The sequence below is a fragment of the Citrus clementina genome, unplaced genomic scaffold (assembly GCF_000493195.1).
Source record: "Citrus clementina cultivar Clemenules unplaced genomic scaffold, Citrus_clementina_v1.0 scaffold_5, whole genome shotgun sequence".
NCBI lineage: Eukaryota > Viridiplantae > Streptophyta > Magnoliopsida > Sapindales > Rutaceae > Citrus > Citrus x clementina.
In genome coordinates this window covers 33,077,018-33,099,536 of record NW_006262201.1, presented here as the reverse complement: position 1 = coordinate 33,099,536, position 22,519 = coordinate 33,077,018, and the positions used below count along the sequence as shown (strand labels likewise).

At 35.2% G+C, this 22,519-nt stretch overlaps 1 protein-coding gene and 1 pseudogene across 3 annotated transcripts; both read left to right on the top strand.

Moving 5' to 3' along the window:
• Positions 1–196: 196 nt before the first annotated feature.
• LOC112098180 lies at positions 197–13,226 on the top strand (annotated as a pseudogene).
• Positions 13,227–17,074: 3,848 nt separating this feature from the next.
• Positions 17,075–20,639, top strand: LOC18040503 (non-functional pseudokinase ZED1). Of its 3 annotated transcripts, none has more exons than XR_002905156.1 (4): positions 17,075–17,308; positions 17,521–18,562; positions 18,836–18,918; positions 20,536–20,639. XR_002905156.1 is itself a non-coding variant. In XM_006433294.2 (3 exons), the coding sequence occupies exons 2-3, from the start codon at positions 17,523–17,525 to the stop codon at positions 18,852–18,854; spliced, it is 1,059 nt and encodes a 352-aa protein (XP_006433357.1). In that variant the 5' UTR covers positions 17,075–17,308; positions 17,521–17,522; the 3' UTR covers positions 18,855–19,256. The 3 variants fall into 3 exon arrangements, 1 of the variants encoding a protein (XP_006433357.1); XR_002905157.1 differs by lacking the exon at positions 20,536–20,639 and adding an exon at positions 19,721–20,343; XM_006433294.2 differs by lacking the exon at positions 20,536–20,639 and having other exon boundaries at positions 18,836–19,256.
• The last annotated feature ends 1,880 nt before the right edge of the window (positions 20,640–22,519 follow it).

Genomic DNA, 22,519 nt, shown 5'->3' with positions numbered 1-22,519 from the left:
TAAAATTTCTTAAAAAATAGAAATCATTATACAAGAATTATTCCACGCTTAGCCGCGTGGACTATTCTTACCCTCATGCGTTGTATATCCTTGGTTGACTAGAGGAAGACTTGTTGCAATTTCACATATTCCAAATTAAATTGAGCATTAGAAAAAAAACACTTCATACTTATTCGAATGACTCAAATTAATCAACTATGACGAGAGGGAAGTTATAAAACATGACGACAGTTACATATATAAATTGTGCAAGGGCTTTTGGCAGGAGCGCCTAATTTCTGTTTTGAAGTTTAACGAATCCTATCCTGATACCGCTTACGAGTGTAGTATTTAATAACATAGTATATGCAGCACAAATGGATCACAAGCATATTTTAAAGCTAATTGGATGCTGCTTAGAGACTCCAATTCCCATTCTAGTTTTTGAATCTGTAGAGTGTGGGACTCTTCGTTGTCGTATTTTAGGCGCTTCTCGACCTCGGTTTGTGTTGGGAAAATATGCTTTTTAAAAGCATATGTGTTTATTTAATTGTAATAAATATTTTTTCTGATTAATAAAATTAATGAGGTATTTTATTCAAATATCTTAATTGCATTAATATTTTTATTAAAGTCCATTTAATCATATTATATGTATTTATGTGATTATCATGTGGATTCACAGAAGACATAAATACAAGTTATCTTATGATTAAATAAATTTAGTTCGCAGTTGATAAATAAAGTTGGGCACTTTATTTAGGTATAGACTGTAATAAATTAATTGAATGATTTGTCTTAATCATGTATGAATTTATTGATGTAGTACGACTACATTGAACAGGATCACATGAGATTTAATTAACTTTGTAATAACTGTCAGACTTATTAAATCTCATAGGCATTGATTTTACTGTAATCTTAATCTTGAGTTAATTATGATTTCATGATTGTAATTGTTATTCCATATGAGTTACCAATGGGCACGACACATACTTGTGGTTAAGATTACCCGGTATCTTGGTGGGAGTAATTATGAGTATTGGAGTTATGGATTAACAATATAGAATTTGTACAACACATCTCTTGATGGGTTTTCGGCACTTGATCATAGAATTCTCTGTCCAGAGTGTGTCAACATATTTAGTCTATTGAAAATGATCATTAGAGAAAACCAGTAAGTATCAAGGAACAAGATGTAATTAAATTGATTGGACAGTTGAGATATCGATTTAATTAATGATATGGTACAAATGATTGTGCAGTAAAGAAATCAATGTGGCTTGGGACGAATTATTATTCGAGCATACAATTATGAAGGTCAATTCCAATCTTTTAGTGGAGTAGATTTGGAATTAAATAATTAGGCTAGTTTAATTATAGGCTTAATTGTTATAGCCACTATTGTATTTTCCCAAATGATTCCCGGGTTAGCTCATTTAATTGATTGCACCACTACTGGACTAAAAAGTAAGATAACTAGATATTTGGGTCAAAAGCCTAAATATATTTTTTAGTGGGAGGCTCCATTTAATTAGCTTGTATGTAAGGGGCCTTATGTTATTTTACAAGGTGGGTCCCCTATAGAAAAAGCAAGTAACGTGAGTTTTGTTTTTTGATTATTTGGAGCCTAGAGTTTTCACTAAAGGAAGATATAAAAAGCTTATTTTCTCTAAAGGAAAAGATAGAAGTCACTTTATACAAATCAGAGAAAAATTTTCTCATGTTAATTGCTTTAGTAGTGATAAAGGCGCCCACATGTCAAGTGCAGATCAAACCTGAGTCATAACATGGAAGATCATTTGTGTCAGTTCGTGTTCTAACAAGCGTGGTGGTGACGGATCGTGATCTAACAGACATGGTGGTGACGGATCGTGATCTAACAAACGTGGTGGTGACAGATCGTGATCTAACAGGTGTGGTGGTGACGGATCGTGATCTGGGAGCCTAAATCACTTTAGAGGAAAAATCTAAATCGGATTTTCAAGGTACGATTTCTAGATTACAAATTCTTATATATTATATGAGAGCGATCTTAAGAAAATGTTTTATAAAAATTTAAAAAACCTGATTTTTTCCCAACAATTGGTATCAGAGTCATCTCATATTAATATATAAGAATTTCGTATGAAATTAATCTTGATATTTATGTATTAGAGTGGCACAATTTATTCAGATATATATTATTTGTTTAATATATGAATAAAGCATGTTTATGGTTTGTCTTAATTCATGGTTAGAATTTCTGTTGTATTTTTCGTTTGGATCTGTAACAAGAGGGGTGGCTTTTTATCACCATATTTCTCTCTTGATTTATTTTACTGTAATTGAAATTTTGTAAGCCAAAATTTGCATAGAAAATTTGTAAATCACTGAAGAATCATCACTGGAAAACGAGCTCAAACAATCGATGTCGGAAATTTCAGCAACGAGCGGCCAACAGCACACACTGCTGCGCGAGCAGCACGTGCCCCACGTGGGCAGCAGCGCGCGCTGCACACCCAGCAGTTGCCGCGTGCGCGCTGTAAGCGTGCAGAGCGCGCTGTGGCTAGCAGCTGCAGCATGCGACCAGCAACTGCAGTGCGCGCGACCAGAAGCTACAGCGGGAGCCAGCGCCACCTAGTGCAGTGTGAGGGATAATGGCGTGCAGCTCGCGGGTTCCGTCATTTGGTGGCTTTCCGGCGTGGCGGTAATGGTTAAATCGGCATCGGACTTGGATGAATAGTGAATGCTTTGTGGAGATGGCAGCTGAGGAAAAAGAGGAGAAGAAAAATGTGATTTTAGGGTCAATGGTTTTTATCATGGAGGTCCTTATAGTTTCATATTCTTTCTTGTGGGCAGAAAATTTTAATTTTTTGCATTTAAGTTCAAACATAGTTTTGGGCTTAATGAATCCTAGTTTTAGGCCCAATTTCAATTGGGCTTAATGGATTAAAATGCATAGATAAAATTGAATATATTAAATTTATTTTTGGTCCAAAAGTTTTATTTTAATAATTTTTTTAATTATTTATTTATTTCCTTTAAAAATTAAAATTGGACCAACTATAAATTTAAAAGCCCAATTTTCCCTAGTCCATTAACAAAGACAAGCTTATGGAAGATGGACATTGACAAGAAGCCCAATGAAGTTTAGGCTTAGGGTTAATGTATTTTTCATTATTAGGAAAGCTATGAATTAAGATTATTTAATTGTTTTTCTATATGTTATGTTTTGGATGATAACATGCCATGATAACATGTCATATAGAATAGGTAGTGCCACTCTATACATAATGATACATGTCATTCATTAATAATGAATCTCATTATATTGTTTGAAATTTGCACATGCTTAATAATATTTGATATCATCTAGATAATATTATAGAAAGTATGCAATTAACAATACGTATGTTTTAAAAAAGGAAAAACCAATTTTAAAATATTGAATGGGAGAGGGAAAATTCAAGATGATTTTCCCACGGGCTCCATGGTTAGTTCAGTAATAAAATTATATATATACCTCGACTTAATGATACGGTGATGCTCTCTTCAGATGGTATATATATTAGATATTTTATTTGATGAACTTCTTCAAAGATAAAATTGAAATATTTTTTTAATCGATGTTCACCCCAACGGTGACTATTGATATGAAAAATACCTAAATTGAAACAATAGTTATACACTCAACTAAAATTTGTTATTAACCTTCCCAACGAAGCTCTGTTAACAAATTTAGTCCTAAAAGGATAACGAGAATTATTTATCATGTCTCTACATGAAAGTAAATAATCCAATGGATAATTGGGTCTAGTAAGTGTAGACATGACTTCCCCAACGAATAGCTTGTCAAAGCGGTACTAGATTATTGTTACAAATAAATTAAAATGCATTTATGGTTTTTTGCATTTTTTTCATTTATTGTGAATATTATTTCAAATTATTTATGCATGGATGTTTTATTTTTCAGAAAATGTCTTCCATGAGCCCACTTACTATTATTCTGAGTCAAAACAAACTCATTGGAGAGAACTATATAGATTGGAAAATAAATCTATTCATTGTCCTGACTGCTGAAAATTATAAATATGTCTTAACCCAGCCATATCATCCAGTTCCAGCGGATGATGCTCATAGAAATCAGAGGAGGCTTTATGAGAAATGGCAAAAGGCCAATGAAATGGCAAAGTGCTACATTTTAGCCTCGATTTCTAATATTCTGCAAACCAAACATCAGAACTTGGAGACTGCCACTGAAATAATGGATAGTCTCCAACAGATGTTTGGGCAGAGTACTTGCTCCGCGAGACAAGCAGCGCTGAAAGGAATTATGAACAGTAAAATGGGGAAGGGCACAAGAGTTCGTGATCATCTCCTTAAAATGATGGACTATTTGAATGAGGCTGAGATTCAGGGAGCACAAATCGATGATAATTCAAAGATTGACATGGTGCTAGAATCTCTGCCAAAAACATTTAAAAAGTTTAAGGTCAATTATAACATGAACAAAAGAAACATGACCTTAACTGAATTGATGAACGAACTCCATTCTGCTGAAGAGATCTATCGTGCTGAGAAATCTCTAGGAAGCATAAATATTACTGAAAAAAATTCATCTTCTGGGCCTAAGCCGAAAGGCAAAGGTAAGAAGACAGCTGGGAAAAAGAGACCGTCTACCAAGCAAGATGGCAAGTCGAAAGGCAAATGCTTCAAGTGTGGACAGAAAGGTCACTGGAAAAAGGATTGCCCTAAGATTGTGAAATCAAGTATGGGAAATCTTTTTGTAATTGAGGCTTGTTTAGTTCAGAATCCTATTGACACTTGGGTGTTGGATTCAGGAGCAATTAATCATATTTGTAATTCACTTTATTTGTTTCAGGAAACCAGGAAAATAAGTGAAGGAAGTATCAAGCTGCAGTTAGGGACAGGACAGTTCGTGTCAGCAGTGAAGACTAGATCTATTTTATTATCTTTTAATAATGAGACTTTAATTTTGAATAATTGTCTTTATGTTCCAGACATTAAGAGGAATTTAATTTCAGTAGCTTGTTTGTCAAAGCAAGGGTACACTGTCAATTTTGGATCCTCTGTATCTATTTTTCATAATAAGAGACTTATTTGTTCTGGTACATTAGAAGATAATTTATATCATTTAAGTCCAATGATATATTCTATGCATGACACAGTGATCAATAATGATGAGCATACACATTTATCTAAGAAAAGAAATATTTCTTCCAACCAATGTTACCTCTGGCATTTACGCTTGGGTCATATAAACCAAAATAGGATACAAAGAATGATCAAAGATGGGCTCTTGGGTCTATTAGAAAATTAATCATTGCCATTCTAGGAATCCTGTTTAGAAGGGAAAATGACCAAAAGGCCATTCTCGACCAAAGGAGTACGTGCAACAGTACCACTTGAATTGGTACATACAGATGTATGTGGACCAATCAATGTACAAGCTCGAGGAGATTATGAGTATTTCATCACTTTCACTGATAATTACTCAAGATACGGTTATGTTTATCTGATGCATCACAAGTCTGAAGTTCTTGAGAAATTCAAAGAGTATAGGGCTGAGACAAAAAAGCAATTAGATAAGAACATAAAGAAACTTCGATCTGATCGAGATGGTGAATTTTTCTCAGGAGATTTCAAAGAGTATCTGGTTGAAAATGGGATTATACTCAGTTGACTGCCTCGGGAACACCACAACAAAATAGGGTAGCTGAAAAAAGAAATAGAACTTTTTTGGATATAATGAGATCTATGCTTAGTTATTCGTCATTACCAATCTCTTTTTGGGGACTAGCACTAGAAACTGCAGTTTACCTCCTGAACTTAGTTCTATCTAAGTTAGTGCCTAAAACCCCAATAGAATTATGGTCAGGTCGCAAACCAAGTTTACGACATGTCTGTATTTGGGGATCACCAGCACATGTACTGAAACCAAAGGCAGACAAAATGGATTCACGTTCTGAGGTTTGTATGTTTGTGGGGTATCCCAAAGGAACAAGGGGAAGTTTATTTTATAGTCCTCAAGATAGGAAAGTGATCGTGAGCACACATTTCACTTCCCTCGAGGAAGACTATATGAATAACTTCAAACCTAAGAGTAAGGTAATACTTAAAGAACTGTCAGGTGATCAGGTTGATGCTCAGCTTTCAACGCCTATTACAGAACAGAAAGAACAACAACAACCATATGATCAACACAGGATTATCTCTGAACAACCATCACTTTTAGAACCTCGTCGTAGTGGGAGGGTAACTAGGTTACCTGCGAGATACATGCTTTTGGGAGAAACCTATACGGCTATCTCAGATGAACATGTACAAGATCCCACTAGTCACAACGAAGCTCTAATAGATAGAGATGTTGAATTTTGGAAAATGGCCATGAATCAAGAAATGAAATCTATGTATTCCAATAAAGTCTCGGAACTTGTAGAGGCACCAAATGGGGTAAAACCTATAGGGTGCAAGTGGATCTACAAGAGAAAAAGAGGAGTAGACGGAAGCGTGGAAACATTTAAAGTAAGATTAGTAGCCAAAGGGTTTACTCAGAAAGAGGGAATCGATTATGAGGAAACCTTTTCTCCGGTTGCTATGCTTAAATCCATCAGGATTTTGCTCTCCATTGCTGCAGTGCTAGATTATGAAATTTGGCAAATGGATGTCAAGACTGCCTTTCTTAACGTGCACTTTATTTAATCACCATGTGGATTCACAGAAGACATGATTTTAAGTTATCTTATGATTAAATAAATTTAGTTCGCAGTTGATAAATAAAGTTGGACACTTTATTTAGGTATAGACTGTAATAAATTCATTGAATGATTTGTCTTAATCATGTATGAATTTATTGATGTAGTACGACTACATTGAACAGGATCACATATGAGATTTAATTAACTTTGTAATAACTGTCAGACTTATTAAATCTCATAGGCATTGATTTTACTGTAATCTTAATCTTGAGTAATTATGATTTCATGATTGTAATTGTTATTCCATATGAGTTACCAATGGGCACGACACATACTTGTGGTCAAGAGTACCCGGTATCTTGGTGGGAGCAATTATGAGTATTGGAGTTATGGATTAACAATATAAAATTTGTACAACACATCTCTTGATGGGTTTTCGGCACTTGATCATAGAATTCTCTGCCCAGAGTGTGTCAACATATTTAGTATGTTGAAAATGATCATTAGAGAAAATCAGTAAGTATCAAGGAACAAGATGTAATTAAATTGATTGGACAATTGAGATATCGATTTAATTAATGATGTGGTACAAATGATTGTGCAGTAAAGAAATCAATCTGGCTTGGGATGAATTATTATTCGAGCATACAATTATGAAGGTCAATTCCAATCTTTTAGTGGAGTAGATTTGGAATTAAATAATTAGGCTAGTTTAATTACAGGCCTAATTAAATAATTAGGCTCCATTTAATTAGCTTGTATGTAAGGGGCCTTATGTTATTTTACAAGGTGGGTCCCCTATAGAAAAAGCAAGTAACGTGAGTTTTGTTTTTTGATTATTTGGAGCCTAAGGTTTTCACTAAAGGGAGATATAAAAGGCTTATTTTCTCTAAAGGAAAAGATAGAAGCCACTTTATACAGATCAAAGAAAAATTTTCTCGTGTTAGTTGCTTTAGTAGTGATAAAGGCGCTCACACGTAAAGTGCAGATCAAACCTGAGTCATAACCTAGAAGATCATTGGTGCCAGTTCGTGTTCTAACAAGCGTGGTGGTGACGGATCGTGATCTAACAGACGTGGTAGTGACGGATCGTGATCTGAGAGCCTAAATCACTTCAAAGGAAAAATCTAAATCGGATTTTCAAGGTACGATTTTTAGATTACAAATTCTTATATATTATATGAGAGTGATCTTAAGAAAAGGTTTTATAAAAATTTAAAAAACCTGATTTTTCCCCAACAGTTTGAACCATTGCTATTGAAACATAGGTTAAAGATTGCGATTGATATTTCTAATGCACTTGCTTATGTTCATGTTGGATTCCCCAGACCCATCGTTTTTAGACTTTTCACCCCATCACGCATCTTGTTCAACGAAGAAAATGTTGCAAATTGTTTGATTTTTCATTCGCCATATCCATTCCCGAAGGTGAAACCCACATTACTCATCCTCTTACGGGAACATATCGTTTTCGTGATCCTGAGTACATGAGGACAGGTGTTTTCAATGAAAAGTATGATGTTGATACTTTCAGTACAGTTCTGTTGGAGCTATTGACTGGACATGGCACCAAGGATTTACTTCGTACACATGGTTTGGTCCGTCATCTCATTGAATATTTGAACAACTATCTTCAAAATAATAGATTTACTGAGATAGCAGATCCTATAATTTGATAAAGAACCAAAAAGATCAATGAGAGTACCCAAGCCTAACTACAAGTATGAGGGTTATGCTTGAGCTACGTAACCCATGCAAGCCTTGCATGGCACATTCAAGACATGTATCACGTAAAGTTTGTGTGTGGATGCTTACTGGAGCAATAACGGTTGGATTACCACGTCAAATGATCATTGCAGATTTAGCAGGGAATCAAATCTTGGTTGTTACATTTGATTTGAATTCTGCTGCGAGTTTATAGCTAGGCGCTATTATCCTTAATTTTATTTACTAGATTTGAGCCAATAATCTCGGTTACAAAGCAAAGTATTGTTACGCTTGTTGTTATAAATAAGCTCTAGTACTGAAATAAAAGTCATGGAGAAATTATCTTAAATATTTGTTTGTGGTCGTTCTCACCAAAAGCAGAACAACTATATTACTTGCAATTGTTAGCAAGCATCTAATTGAGACCATATCAATTGGTATTAGAGCTAGCTATTAATGGAAACCAACAAGGAGCGTATCAAACGAATTGAAGCTGATATCAGGAACTTACAGAACAAGATGGAACAAATAGAAATTGGGATCAATGACAAACTGCAGCATCTGGAGGATACCTTGAGCAAATTGGCGGAATCTTTTAGTGCAACCAGAGGCACTGTCAATTGCGGCACTAACGAGCACATTGGATCTTCACGACCATTCCACGAGGAAAGTGAAGGAGGTCGACCAATGCTACCAACAAGAAGTGCCAAGTTGGAGTTTCCCCGCTATGCCGGCGACGACCCAATGGAGTAGTTCAATCGGGTAACGCAGTATTTTAAGTACCAAGAAACCACGGATGAGCAGAAAGTAGTCTTAGCATCATATCACTTGGAGGGCGAAGCAAATCAATGGTGGCAGTGGATGCGCAAGGCTTACTAAGAAGGAAGCCGACCGGTTACGTGGGAAACATTTGTTGACGAGCTGTGGGCACGCTTCGGACCAACGGATTGTGAAGACTTTGATGAAGCAGTGTCTTAGGTCGAACAAACAAGTTCTCTGCGAGAATGCCATAAGGAATTTGAGAGGTTGGGAAACCGAGTTCATGGGTGGTCACAGAAAGCGTTGGTAGGCACTTTCATGGGAGGATTGAAACCTGAGATTGCGGAGGATATACGGATGTTCAGGCCACGTACGTTAAAGGAAGCCATCAGCCTTGCTCATATGAAAGATGGCCAGATAACACGCCAACGGAGATTATTCCAGCCACCCTCCAACTGTGCACCGCCAACATTGCCACCTACTCAAGCATCACCAACCGTGCCTGTCAAAAGATTACCGTGGGATGAAATGCAACGACGACGAGCTCATGGACTATGTTTCACTTGCAACGAACAGTTCACTGCGGGTTATAAATGTCAAGGGCCTCAACTTCTACTTCTCGAGAGCTACAACGACACCAACGAGATCACTTGTGAAGAAGTTGCAGAGGAACTACATGGAGAAGACAATAAATGAGAACAACCTGGGAAGACACGGCATTGCTACAACAACAATTTCCACACATGACCCTTGAGGACAAGGGTCCACTTCAAGGAGGGGGTATTGATAAAGAACCAAAAAGATCAATGAGAGTTCCCAAGCCTATCTACAAGTTTGAGGGTTATGCTTGAGCTACGTAACCCATGCAAGCCTTGCATGGCACATTCAAGACATGTATCACGTGAAGTTTGTGTGTGGATGCTTACCGGAGCAATAACGGTTGGATTACCACGTCAAGTGATCATTGCAAATTTAGCAGGGAATCAAATCTTGGTTGTTACATTTGATTTGAATTCTGCTACGAGTTTATAGCTAGGCGATATTATCCTTAATTTTATTTACTAGATTTGAGTCAATAATCTCGATTACAAAGCAAAGTATTGTTACGCTTGCTGTTATAAATAAGCTCTAGTACTGAAATAAAAGTCATGGAGAAATTATCTTAAATATTTGTTTGTGGTCGTTCTCACCAAAAGCAGAACAACTATATTGCTTGCAATTGTTAGCAAGCATCTGATTGGGACCATATCATAATTGTTCAAGACCTATCATGCACTGAGAAAGAAAACCAATTGCAAGCTTGTGCACGACTCACTCTTGAATGTCTCAACGAATCAGCAGTAGATAGGCCAACAATGGTTGATGTTGCAAAAAGACTCGGACAAATTTATTACTCTCTTTCATGTAATTAATCTTTTGTATTCCTTGTTTTTATGTTTTCATTTTCCCCTGCCAGTAGTAGTACTGTAACCTGGTTATTTGGGTAAACAAAATGTTACTAGTTTAATGCTTTATTTAATTTGTAATATTAAACTTACTTGCAAATTGAATATTTTTCTAATCACAAAATCACTTTGTTCATGTTGCTGCTGGGGCAGAGAGTAGAGAGATCCTCTGTTTTGTTTATCTGCATTCTGAAATTAAAATAAGCTAATAGAGAAGTCAGCTACTATGAAGTTTCGATCGCCGACTGAGCTATTGGTTGAAGTTGTGTAATGTGTATAAAGCTATTAAATTTGGATTTTATTGTCAACCTCGCTCAATCCAATAGTATTTCTTTTAATATTTAAGTTTCAATCTAGGTGAGGCGAACCCAGAAACTTAAATTAGGAGGGTTAGTTCAAAATTTTAATTTAATTTGGGGTACTAGTTTTTTAAAGTCTCAAAACTCAAATTCTATTATATTTTTTATTTAAATAATAATAATAGTAAATTATTTATTTTCAATGTTGAAGCTCATTGTGGCCAGCCACATTTATAAAAGTTCCTTTATATAAGTAATCTCCACAAAATAAATATTGGCTATTGTAATTTGAACCAAATCTATCAAAACCACTAAATAGCACTCTTACCACTAAATTATAGGTATTTTGTTATAATTAAGTTGACTTTTATCATTATATATGAATGAACTGTAGCTACATATATTAAATACATTCTCTTTATGTAAATTAAGTTTACTTTTATCATTATATATGAATGAACTGTTGCTACATATATTAATATTAGTTTTATGTTCTTATTTCTTAAGATACTTACATGTTTTATTTGTTTTACTTTTTATTTAACCCACTTATGTTTTATGTTCCATTTACATCACTTACGTTTTATGTTCTTATTTCTTAAGATATGTACATGTTTTATTTGTTTTACCTTTTATTCACGTCACTTTTATTCTATGTTTCATTTACATCACTTATCTTCTATGTTCTTATTTCTTAACATATTTCTCAAAAAATAGAAATAATTATAAAAGAATTAATTCCACGCTTAGCCACATGGAATATCTTTCCCTCTTGCATAGGATATCCTTGGTTTAATCGAGGAAGACTTCTTGTATTTTCACATTGTATTTCAAATAAAATTAAGCATTAATTAGACAAACAAATTTTATACTTATTCATGATTAAAAGAAAAAAAAAAACTATATATGACTCAATTTAATCAACATAAGAATCTGAACTGACTCTTGCAGTAGTATAGATCAAGATCAAGCATAGCTTTTTCTTAATTAATCAATTTGCCGAAAGTCCACAGTCACAGATACTCCTCTTCTTGTTATTAGTATTCCGCAGCTTTGCTCTCTTTTCTTTCTTTTCTTTTTTTCTTTTTTTTAAAATGAAATAGTAGTATATAAATAAAAGGAACTGACTGCAATATTTGAATTGGTTTCTACTTCTAGATGGGTGCAATTATAAGAAAATTCAGGGACAGGAATGATAAAAGAACATTGATGATGAGGAATGGCACGAGTGTACTAAAAGAGTTAATAGCGTCTTCTAATGGTAATATAATCCTTGTCGTATCTTTTCTGCTAAAGAACTCGAGATTGCAAATAACAACTATGACAAGAGAAAAGTTATAAGACAGACAGCATATATAAATTGTACGAGGGTTTTTGGCAGGAGTCCTTAATTTCAGTTATGAAGTTTTATGGTCATGAATACCATCGTCATACATACGGAAGTTGTATTAACAACATCACATATGCAGCACAAATGAGCCACAATCATATTTTAAAGCGAATTGGATGCTGCTTACAGACTCCAATTCCCATTCTAGTTTTTCAATCTGTAGAGTATGGGACTCTTCGTGATTGTATTTTCGGCGCTCCTCTACCTCGGTTTGAACCATTACTATAGAAATCCAGCCATCCAGGTTAAAGATTGCAAGCGATATTGTTAATTCACTTGCTTACCTTCACTTTGGATTCCCCAGGCCAATTGTTTTAAGAAATTTCAAGACACAAAATATCTTGTTCAATGAAGAAAATGTTGCAAAATGGTTTGACTTTTTACTATCCATATCCATTCCTGAAGGTGAAACCCACATTACTACTGACAGAGTGATTGGAACACGGGGATATTCTGCACCTGAGTACATAAGCATATGTGTTTTAAACGAAAAGTCCAATGTTTTTAGTTTTGGTGCATTTCTATTTGAGCTTTTAGCTGGACGGATACACATCTGGGATCTTCTTAAGGATACACACGATCATGGCTGTTTTTTCAATGAATATTTGAAGAACTATCTTGAAGATAAAAGATTTACTGGGATACCAGCTCCTATAATTGTTCAAGACATACCATGCATTGAGAAAGAGCAGCAATTGCATGCCTCTGCACAACTTACCTTAGAATGTGTCAACAACTCACCGGAAGATAGGCCAACAATGGTTGATGTTGCAAAAAAAAAAAAAACCTCAGACAAATTTATCGCCCTTGCGTTAATTTTTTAAATTATACTCCTTGATTTTAGGTTTCCATTTTTCCATGCTGTTAGTTGTGGCCAGTTCCACAAATAGACGAAAAGTTACTTGTGTATATCATGCTTTCATCAGCGCTGTCGGAAGCGGATTGATATGGTACAGAACCTAAATCTAATTTTTTCATCAATTATGAAAGAGGTACACTTGAGTACAGATTTCTTTTGTTTCTGGTACTTCCAACCTAGAAAAAAAGGGGCTAATGAGGCAAACTGAGTCAAACCCGATGTGGAACAACGCACGGAGTTAATCAAGAAAAATTTAAAATATATGGACGGTTTTAAAATAATTGTTCTGTTATTAGATTTAAATGACTTTTAAATTATTAAAATGAGTATCTTTAGGAACGGGGTGTCATAAGGAGTTTCTAAGGGTGTCGAAAAAAGGGTACTTTTTTTTTTACACGTACTCTTATTAAGATGCAAAGGCCCCGTCCAAAACTTCATCCGTACAGAGATTTCGGTGTGGCCAATGTCCCGCTTAGCTGCAATGAAACGTTCACAAACAATTGGTTGACCGGAGAGTACTTGTTTTACTTTTGGATTCGGATCCCTCGTATTTTCTCTTAATTTTTAAAGATCCATCAACATGTATAGGATTCACCTATGTTGCAAGTTGCAACAGTTGTATGATACCCCAATTTTTGTCTTTTATGTTTTAACAACTGTCAAATTTACTTGAGCACCTTACACTCTTTTCATTTTATAATTTGCTTATGAGTCTTAAAAAGACAAAATTATCCTTCTCGACAAAGGTGGAAGAAAATGAAGAAAATGGAGTTAACCAATACAACCAGCAATAAAAGCACACCATTGTTAAGTCTCATCTTCATCAACCTTAGTGACCCACAACCATGCTTAAAGTCGCTTAAAAACCCACAAGCAACACAAACAATATCTCTTGACAAGACCACGCATCGGCTACGGCTCCATCGTACCCACGCCAAGCCACCACCTCCGACGCCATTATTGTTATAGGTGGATAATCAGAGTTCCATTGTTGAGTGTCATGTCTAACGAATAATGATTTTGTTGTCTTCATGAGTAAATGATTAAGATCTAAAACCTCTTGCTAAGACCAATTATTTGTCCACTGAAAAACAAGAACAAGAATAGCCCCGCCAAAATGAAAAAGAGCAGCAGCAACCGCAACTTGCAAATGATTTGGATTTGTCAATGCTAATGGAAACGAACAGCTACCATCATCACTCCTATAGATTGTTGGACTTTGAGATTGAGATTGGAAGGGAGTCTTGAATTATCCTTGCTACTGCTAGTTAAAATTAGAGTCGTTGAGTTCATAATAAATGTTTTAGCTGAAGGCTATTGAGTTTAGGATCAAGATTTGGAATAATGGGTCTGAAACTAAGGGATTTGATGACATTGTAATGGACAAGATGGTATCGAAGCAAATTACAATTTGCTAGGGGCGGCCGATTTGAGTTTAGAATTGAAGTGATTGCCATGAAATTTTTAGGACATTTAGGGAAAAAAATATCATTTCATCAACATTCCATATGTGTAAAATATGTGAAGATGAAGGTGAAGATCATGATGATGGAGCTGAAGATGAATGTGAGGAGTGATGATGATGGAGCTGAAGGCAAGAGGAACGAGGAAAAAGATCTTAAATTTTATTTTTAATTTATAAATTTAAGGGTATTATTATCTTTTTGTTGATATTAGTGCTTTACGTGGATTAATATGTCTTGGATGTAATCCAAATAAGTACTTCAATACTTATAAAAATAATAAATAAAAAAGTATAAGGTGCTAAATAAAATTTTATAGTGTATGTAAGTAAAAAGTATCATATTAATTCTTAGTATGTTATAAATAAAAAGAAGTATAAGGAGCTCAGTGACATTTAACATTAGTTAAATCATATAAGACAAAAACTGGGGTAACTTACATCCGTTTCAACAGAGGTGAACCCACATGTATAATTAGTGAAATTAAATAGCTGACATTAAATCTTACATTGCAATCTTATTTTAAAGCTCATGATAACTCAAAAAGTTTTTCCTCTACTTATTGCAAATTTCTCTCCCTTCACGAAATTAAAATTTTAGTTATAGCGATTTTAAATGATCCAAAACAGCAGCTGTAAAATTAAAGAAACAACAAAACAGCAAACTTGCATAGGGCTATCGTCCTTTCTTTTTTGGATTACTGGGCACTGGGGCTTCTGGCTATCTTGTTCTTGTGTGCATCTTTTCAGTGACAAAGAAGGACATCTCTAAATTGGATTAAAGCTGTTGCCAGAGCAAAGAAGAAATTCTGAAAAAAAAAAAATTAATTTCCCTATTTCTCATCATACAAGGATGGAAGATATTTCTTATGGTGAACAACCGTCCACATGTTGTGTTTGCTTGACTTCTTTGGTTTTCCCTCGTAGTGTAGGAGCTCATTTTCCTATTCACCGCTGCACTGTTTATGGAGTTGCAGCTCATCTTTTTTGTTCCGAGTCTGCAGCAAAGGATTGCAAGTGTGCCGCTCAAGCTTGCTTTAGTCATAATCTAACAATTAAAATTCCAATATTGTGAAGGGAGAGAATGGAAATAATTGAAAAAAAAAATTTTGAGTGATCATGAGTTAAAAAATAAGATTTTTTTTTTATTTGTCTGAACCACGAGATGGTTTTAAGTGGACCTCAACTGTAGGAGGCACGTTTAAGTCCGTACCATAATCCAGACTAATACCACAATCTAGACTAATCTCTGCTGGCACCGGGTCGGCCCGTAAGGGGTAAAGTGCTGGCCAAAGTGGTGACTCCATACGAGAGCGAGGCTTAAATCCCTGACCTCTTTTAAGGAGTGAGAGTGTCGAACCACTCACACTAATCAACTTTAATTTTTTTTTTTTAAAAAAGAAGATTATAATGTAAGATTTAATCTCAATAATTTAATGTTATTAATTACACTTGTCAATGGATCTTTGAAAGCCTAAGAGGACTAGAAGAGAAACTACCTAGCAGAGGATCCAAATTCAATTCCCAAACGATCGCACTACTGTAAAGATGAGGAAACAATCTAAAATTAGTCGATATTTCAAAAGAAATATTTTGATGAAGCCGGAGATCGTCATTAGTTATTTCATTGTGTGAAGAAATATATTGAATGTAATATCTTTAATGAGATAATAGATCTGGTCCATCTGGAATTGGAAGACCAGCGATTGATGCAACCTTTTACAGAACTTGCTCTTAAAGTTGCCTCATCAGCCGGAGATAGACAAACCCACACAAAACAAACAGAAAAACTCGAAACATTGGCCTAAAAATGAGGTGAAGATATGTGGCCGTTATTCGACCAAGCAGCATTCGACAATCGACAGTGGATTGGTGTGACTGACCTGACAAATGAAAGCGATAGTTATTTTGATTCAATAAGAATCATTTAGATTAAAAATGTTTAATTTTAGAGATCAAATGTGGATGCCACGTGGGAACACGTGTCGCAAAATAATTGGGGGGCAATCTCATCAGCTGGTGAAGAGGGGTTGTCTGTCATCATGTTGTGCGCGGAATGCGGAATCAAGCGCACCAAAAATTACTGAAAAATAAAGGACACAAGAATTTACGTGGTTCGGTAATTAAACCTACATCCACGGAGGCAAGAAAGAATAATTGTTTATTTAACAATTAATAGAATACAATATTTGAGTAACGAATCTCACTTCCCAGAAACCCAAATATACCCAGTACTCTCACACTCTGCAGGAAAGATAAATTCCCCAGACACACTTCTCTCACTTCTCTCAAAAGCTTAGAAACTTATAAGCTTAACAATTTTGGGATGATTTCAAATGAATGAAATCCTAAGCTATTTATAGGAAAAATGTTGGCACTATACAAAGAATAAAATAATTGAAAATATAATAAATAATTATTATTATTTTCAATCCATCCCCTTTTTCATTCTTTCTTTTCGGCTTAAGCAAATTCCAATTTGATTTTGCTTCTCCAGAGCTTGCAAGCTAGCTGTTGCAAAATTGGATTTGGCTGGCTGCTGCTGACTTTTCAACACATCACCCCTAGAAGCAGGACTTCCTCAGAAATTTCGTGGTGGCCGATTTCTTCTGCCTTTGACTTGAATGATATGCGAGTGCACACCACGTTCACAGAGATCAAGCCGCGCGTTATCTCGATATCAGATTTATCAATTTGCCGTCCACAGGTACATCCTCATTGCAGCCAGCAGCTTGCTTTCTTTTTCCTTTTGTTTGCAGTATATACGATTTCTTCCTGCAAATTAAGTTCACTTCTATGCACATATGTGTTTTGAAGCATACAGCAACAATTTTTAGTTTTGTACACACACAAATATGATTCATTTGCTGTGTTCAAGTATATAAACTAATTATATTTTAATTGATTTCTACTTTTTAGATATGAGGTCCATTTTGAGAAAATCCAAGAATAGGGAGGACAGAGAGACTACCAATAATAGTAAAACAGAAAATATGTTGAGAAATGGCGCGAGTGTGCTAAAAGAGTTGATAGCGTCTTCTAATGGTAACTATAATCCTTATCGTATCTTCTCTGCTCAAGAACTCAAGCTAGCAACTAACAACTATGACCAGAAAAACGTTATAACTGAAGACTGGGGGTGTATATTGTACAAGGGATTTTGGCAGGAGCGCCTAATTTCTGTTATGAGGTTTCGAGAATCTAATCGTGATGAACACGGAAGTTGTATTAACAACATTGTCTATGCAGCACAAATGAGCCACAATCATATTTTAAAGCTAATTGGATGCTGCTTAGAGACTCAAATTCCCATTCTAGCTTTTGAATCTGTGGAGTATGGGAATCTTCGTGATCGTATTTTAAGTGCTTCTCAACCTCAGATTGAACCATTACTAATGAAACATAGGTTAAAGATTGCAATGGATATTGCACATGCACTTGCTTATCTTCACTTTGGATTTCCCAGGCCAATCGTTTATAGAGATTTCAAGACAGCACATATCTTGTTGAATGAAGAAAATGTTGCAAAATTATTTGATTTTTCACTATCCATATCCATTCCTGAAGGTGAAACCCACATTACTGATACAGTGATGGGAACGTGGGGATATTGTGCACCTGAGTACCAAAGCACAGGTGTTTTCAATGAAAAGTCCGATGTTTATGGTTTTGGTGCATTTCTATTTGAGCTTTTGACGGGACAGATTATCTCTGACCTTATGAAGGCTGCAGACAATCTCGGCTGTCCTTTGGAGGAATATTTTAAGAAATTTATTGAAGACAATAGTTTTACCGAGATAGTAGATCGTCTTATTATTCAAGACATATTATGTCTTCGGAAAGAGCAGCAATTGCATGCTTATGCACAACTTATGTCTGAATGTCTCAAAGAATCACCGGTAGATCGGCCAACAATGGTTGATGTTGCAAAAAAACTCAGACAAATTTATTGCTCTTTCATGTAAACAACTTTTTCATATTTCTTGTTTTCGTGTTTTCAGTTTCCATTTCATTACTTGTAACCTGTTATATATCCTGTTATATAAACAAAAGGTTAGTTGTTTTTTTGTTTGGCTTTCATGCTTTCGTTGATTAGTCCTTGTGGAAGCAGAGGAGTGTGTTGAACAAACTTAATATATTCTATTCTAGAACTTCCATTAGATGATTTTTCATTGATTTGAAATTTCCCAGTCTTAGAGAACTGTGCACTAAACTAAACAATTCATGGATGTAGGGAATCACATGAATACTGAAGGCACCAACTGCAAAGCTCCTCTGTTCTCTATCTTCATAGATGGCTGAAATTTCCTTCAACAGGTACATGTACACCCTCGTTGAGTGTGCTAGAGCAGGCTCTCTAAATGAGAAGTATGTCTTTCCAAAAAACAAAAAACAAAAATGAGAAGTATGATATTTAATTTTTGGTGTGGTTCTATGTGAGTTTCTGACTGGACAGAGAATAGAGTTAACTCACATGAAAGATTAGTTTTGGACAAAATATGAAAAGAGACTTGTTGAAAAGAAACAGATTCAGTGATTTTCTAGATCCTTTTGTTATTGAAAATAACTTACCTTCAAGTGCATTAATGAATCACAAGAAGATAGGCCAACAATCGTTGTTGTCACACGGCAAAGCAACTCAGTTAAATATACCTATCTGTTTGTTTAATCTTCAAATATATGTATGTTGGCAAGTGACATTCTAAATTGTGAATCTTTACGCCATGTATCTTGCTGTTATTTAGAGACATCTTCATTTGCCATTGTATTCTTTATGCTGGTTTGCATTCACTCTAGCTTGCTGCTCAAGTTTGAATTTATTGCAAGACAAAACATAACCATGTGACTGTGACATTACAAAGGTCAAAGGATCAGTGTGTATATTGTGTTAGATTTTATTTGCTTGCTTCTGCTTTTCCCCGTGACTTTAATTCTGTAGATTGTTGCATTTACGTAGGAGCCATCATATGTGCTGATACTGTGCACCCCTGTGGATGATTAAGAGTTTTATTTATTTATTTATTTATTCAATGAGACATATCTATCATGTATATGAATGAACTCCCTCTTGCTTTATATATTCATACAATCTACTGATGGTATTTTGGTTGGTTTCTAGATATGAGTTGGATTTTAAGAAAATTCAAGCTTTGGTCGAAAGGTAAAAGAACTTTGATGAGCGGGAATGGCGCGAGTGTACTAGAAGAGTGACCAGAAAAATGTTTTAGCAGAAGACACTAGCTATAAACTGTATACAATGTACAAGGAGTGCCTGATGTCTTTTATGCAGTTTCATGGTCATGAATATCGTCCTCGTGCATACAAAATTTGTATTAACAACATCACATATGCAGCACAAATGTGTTACAATCATATTTTAAAGCTAATTGTATTAACTGCGTTGTGTTTGGATCACAAATTAGTCATAAAAATATTTTGAAGTTGATCGGATATTGCTTAGGGACTGAAATTCACATTCCTTTTTTTGATTTTTAGCAAGTGGAACTCTTGCTGATCGTATTCATGGCCCTCGACCAGATCAGTTTGACTTTTGAGATAGCTATTGTAATTTCATGCATTCACGTTGGTTTGCTAGACCTACCGTTATTACAAATATCACATCATGATATATCGTAGTTCACGAACAATTTGTTGCCTAATTGTTTGATCTTTTGCAATCCGAGTCTATTCCAGGCCAACAATTGTTGATGTTGCTAAAAGACTCGGATAAATTTATTGCTCTCTTTCATGTAATTAATCTTTTGTATTCATTGTTTTTATGTCTTCATTTTCCTATGCCAGTGGTAGTCTGTAACCCGGTTATTTGAATAAATAAAATGTCACTTGTTTAATGCTTGATTTAATTTGTAATATTAAACTTACAAATTCAATTTTTTTTCTAATCACAAAATCACTTTGTTCACTCTGCTGCAGGGGCCGAGTAGAGAGTTCCTCTGTTTTTGCTGCTAGAGAAGTCAGCTGCTATGAAGTTCCGATCGTTGAGTAAGCCACATTTCGAAGTTGTGTAATGTGTATAATTTAAAGCTATTAAATTCGGATTTTAAAACTCAATCCCATTTTTTTTTTTAATTTAAGTTTCAATACAGGTGGACACCAATACATTTCTTTAAAGTTTAAACTATATAAAATTATGTGTTTTTTTTTATATACTGATATATTATAATTAGAGATAAATTGGGACTCTTCTTAATAATTCTAATGTGGTACCGTCCGAAAGTTGATCTCACTTATTACTGGTCGACTCTTATTTAATATTAGAGGGATATCGATTCTATCCTAAATATGAGGAGATAAGTAAACCTCTACTAAGAGGGAAATTCAAGTTCCAGCCACTCGAACCCATATACTCAATATTCTTAGGCGCATGAGTTGTATTGTTGGGTGTATTTTTAGGTGAGCATTTTTATAAATAAAAGCTACTTATCACAAGAGAAAAAAAAATGTTGATTTTCACGTTAAATTTAATATTAGTACGTAGAATATTTGTCATTGGTTTTACATAATGTAATACAATAGAATATTTGCTTGTCCTAAACCTATGGTCAAACTTTTGAAAGCTGTAGATTTACTGCGAATACTTACTTCATTGTTAGTAATATTTATATTAGTACAAAGAGTTAGAGACGAGTCACAAGATTCTATGACTTAAAACGAAAAGGAGAGGAAAAGTTCAATTATCTTATTTAGAATAACCATATTTAATTTATCTTAAAAAATGTGAAAATATCAACTTACCTTATTTATTGTTAACAAGATAACAAAAAAACTCATCGCTCTGTATTGGTCCTCAATAGATGATTTCACAGGCGTCCTATCTTCCTCAACAATTGAATTTGTAGTTGATTGGGGATGATTTCGCGCTGCTCCTTCTAGATGTATCAGACCGGAAGGCTTGCTGCTTTTCCTCTTTAAGCTCCTGCACACACAAAAACTAGTCAGAGCACGCAGGGATTTTCCCTGCGTAAACCCTCCAACGCCCAAGTCAGCAATCTGGGTTTACTGTGGAAACTCCTTGCCACTAATCTGGTGACTCTATAACTATTTCTAAAGTATTGTAATCTGTCTGAACTCTCCCGAGGTTTCAATAAGAATGCCCTCTGGATTTTATTTTAGTTAATTTTTTAGTGTCTTAGTGTCCAACCCTTTTACCTTCTTTGATTGCCCCTTTTATAGCCTCCCTGAGAATTCGGCCCTCTTTGACTCACGTTCGCCACTTTGTCAGAATTCTCGAAAGTGGATGCTTGAACGTGGTGGTCGTAGCTAAGTGGGCTTCGTGCCTGGATTCTTGGATAATAGCGCATGTCTTGTTTAACTGTCGTGGACTGGGTCTGCTGATTTAGCCCCAGTAGGAAATGTTCTCAACGCCTATCAAGGAACCTACTCGTATTATGGTCCCAGCAGATGGTCTCCTCATACTCGAGGATAAGACTCCTGCTCTCGAACGTCACATTGCTCCTCACTTATGAGAAGGTTAACTCCTCGCTTGGATATGACAGATCACACTATAATATCCCACCAAACATTATTTATTATTTTTAATGATTATCGTATGTATATATGAAAGAACTCTCTCTTGCTGTAGCATACTATATAATCTACTGATTGTATCATCAGCTTGCTTTAATTTCTTTTTAAGTACATTCTCTTTGTTAGGAAATTGGTGGGTAAAGTAGCACTGCAGCTAAAAACATTTGGCAGAAAAATAAAGAACAAGCACAAAGAAGACACCAAAAAATTACGTGGTTCGGCTTTTAGCCTACGTTCACGGGCGAAGACAGAAGGAAATATTTTACTAGTAAAAAGGAGTTACAAGTATTGTAGTATTTTAGCTCACTTCCCAAAACCCCAATACATCCAAACTCTCAAATCACTATAATAAGAGCTTATAATTTCAAGC

Bases quoted from the DNA above. Each gene is read 5' to 3' on its own strand.
- LOC18040503 (XM_006433294.2), top strand. From the start codon at position 17,523: ATGAGGTCCATTTTGAGAAAATCCAAGAATAGGGAGGACAGAGAGACT.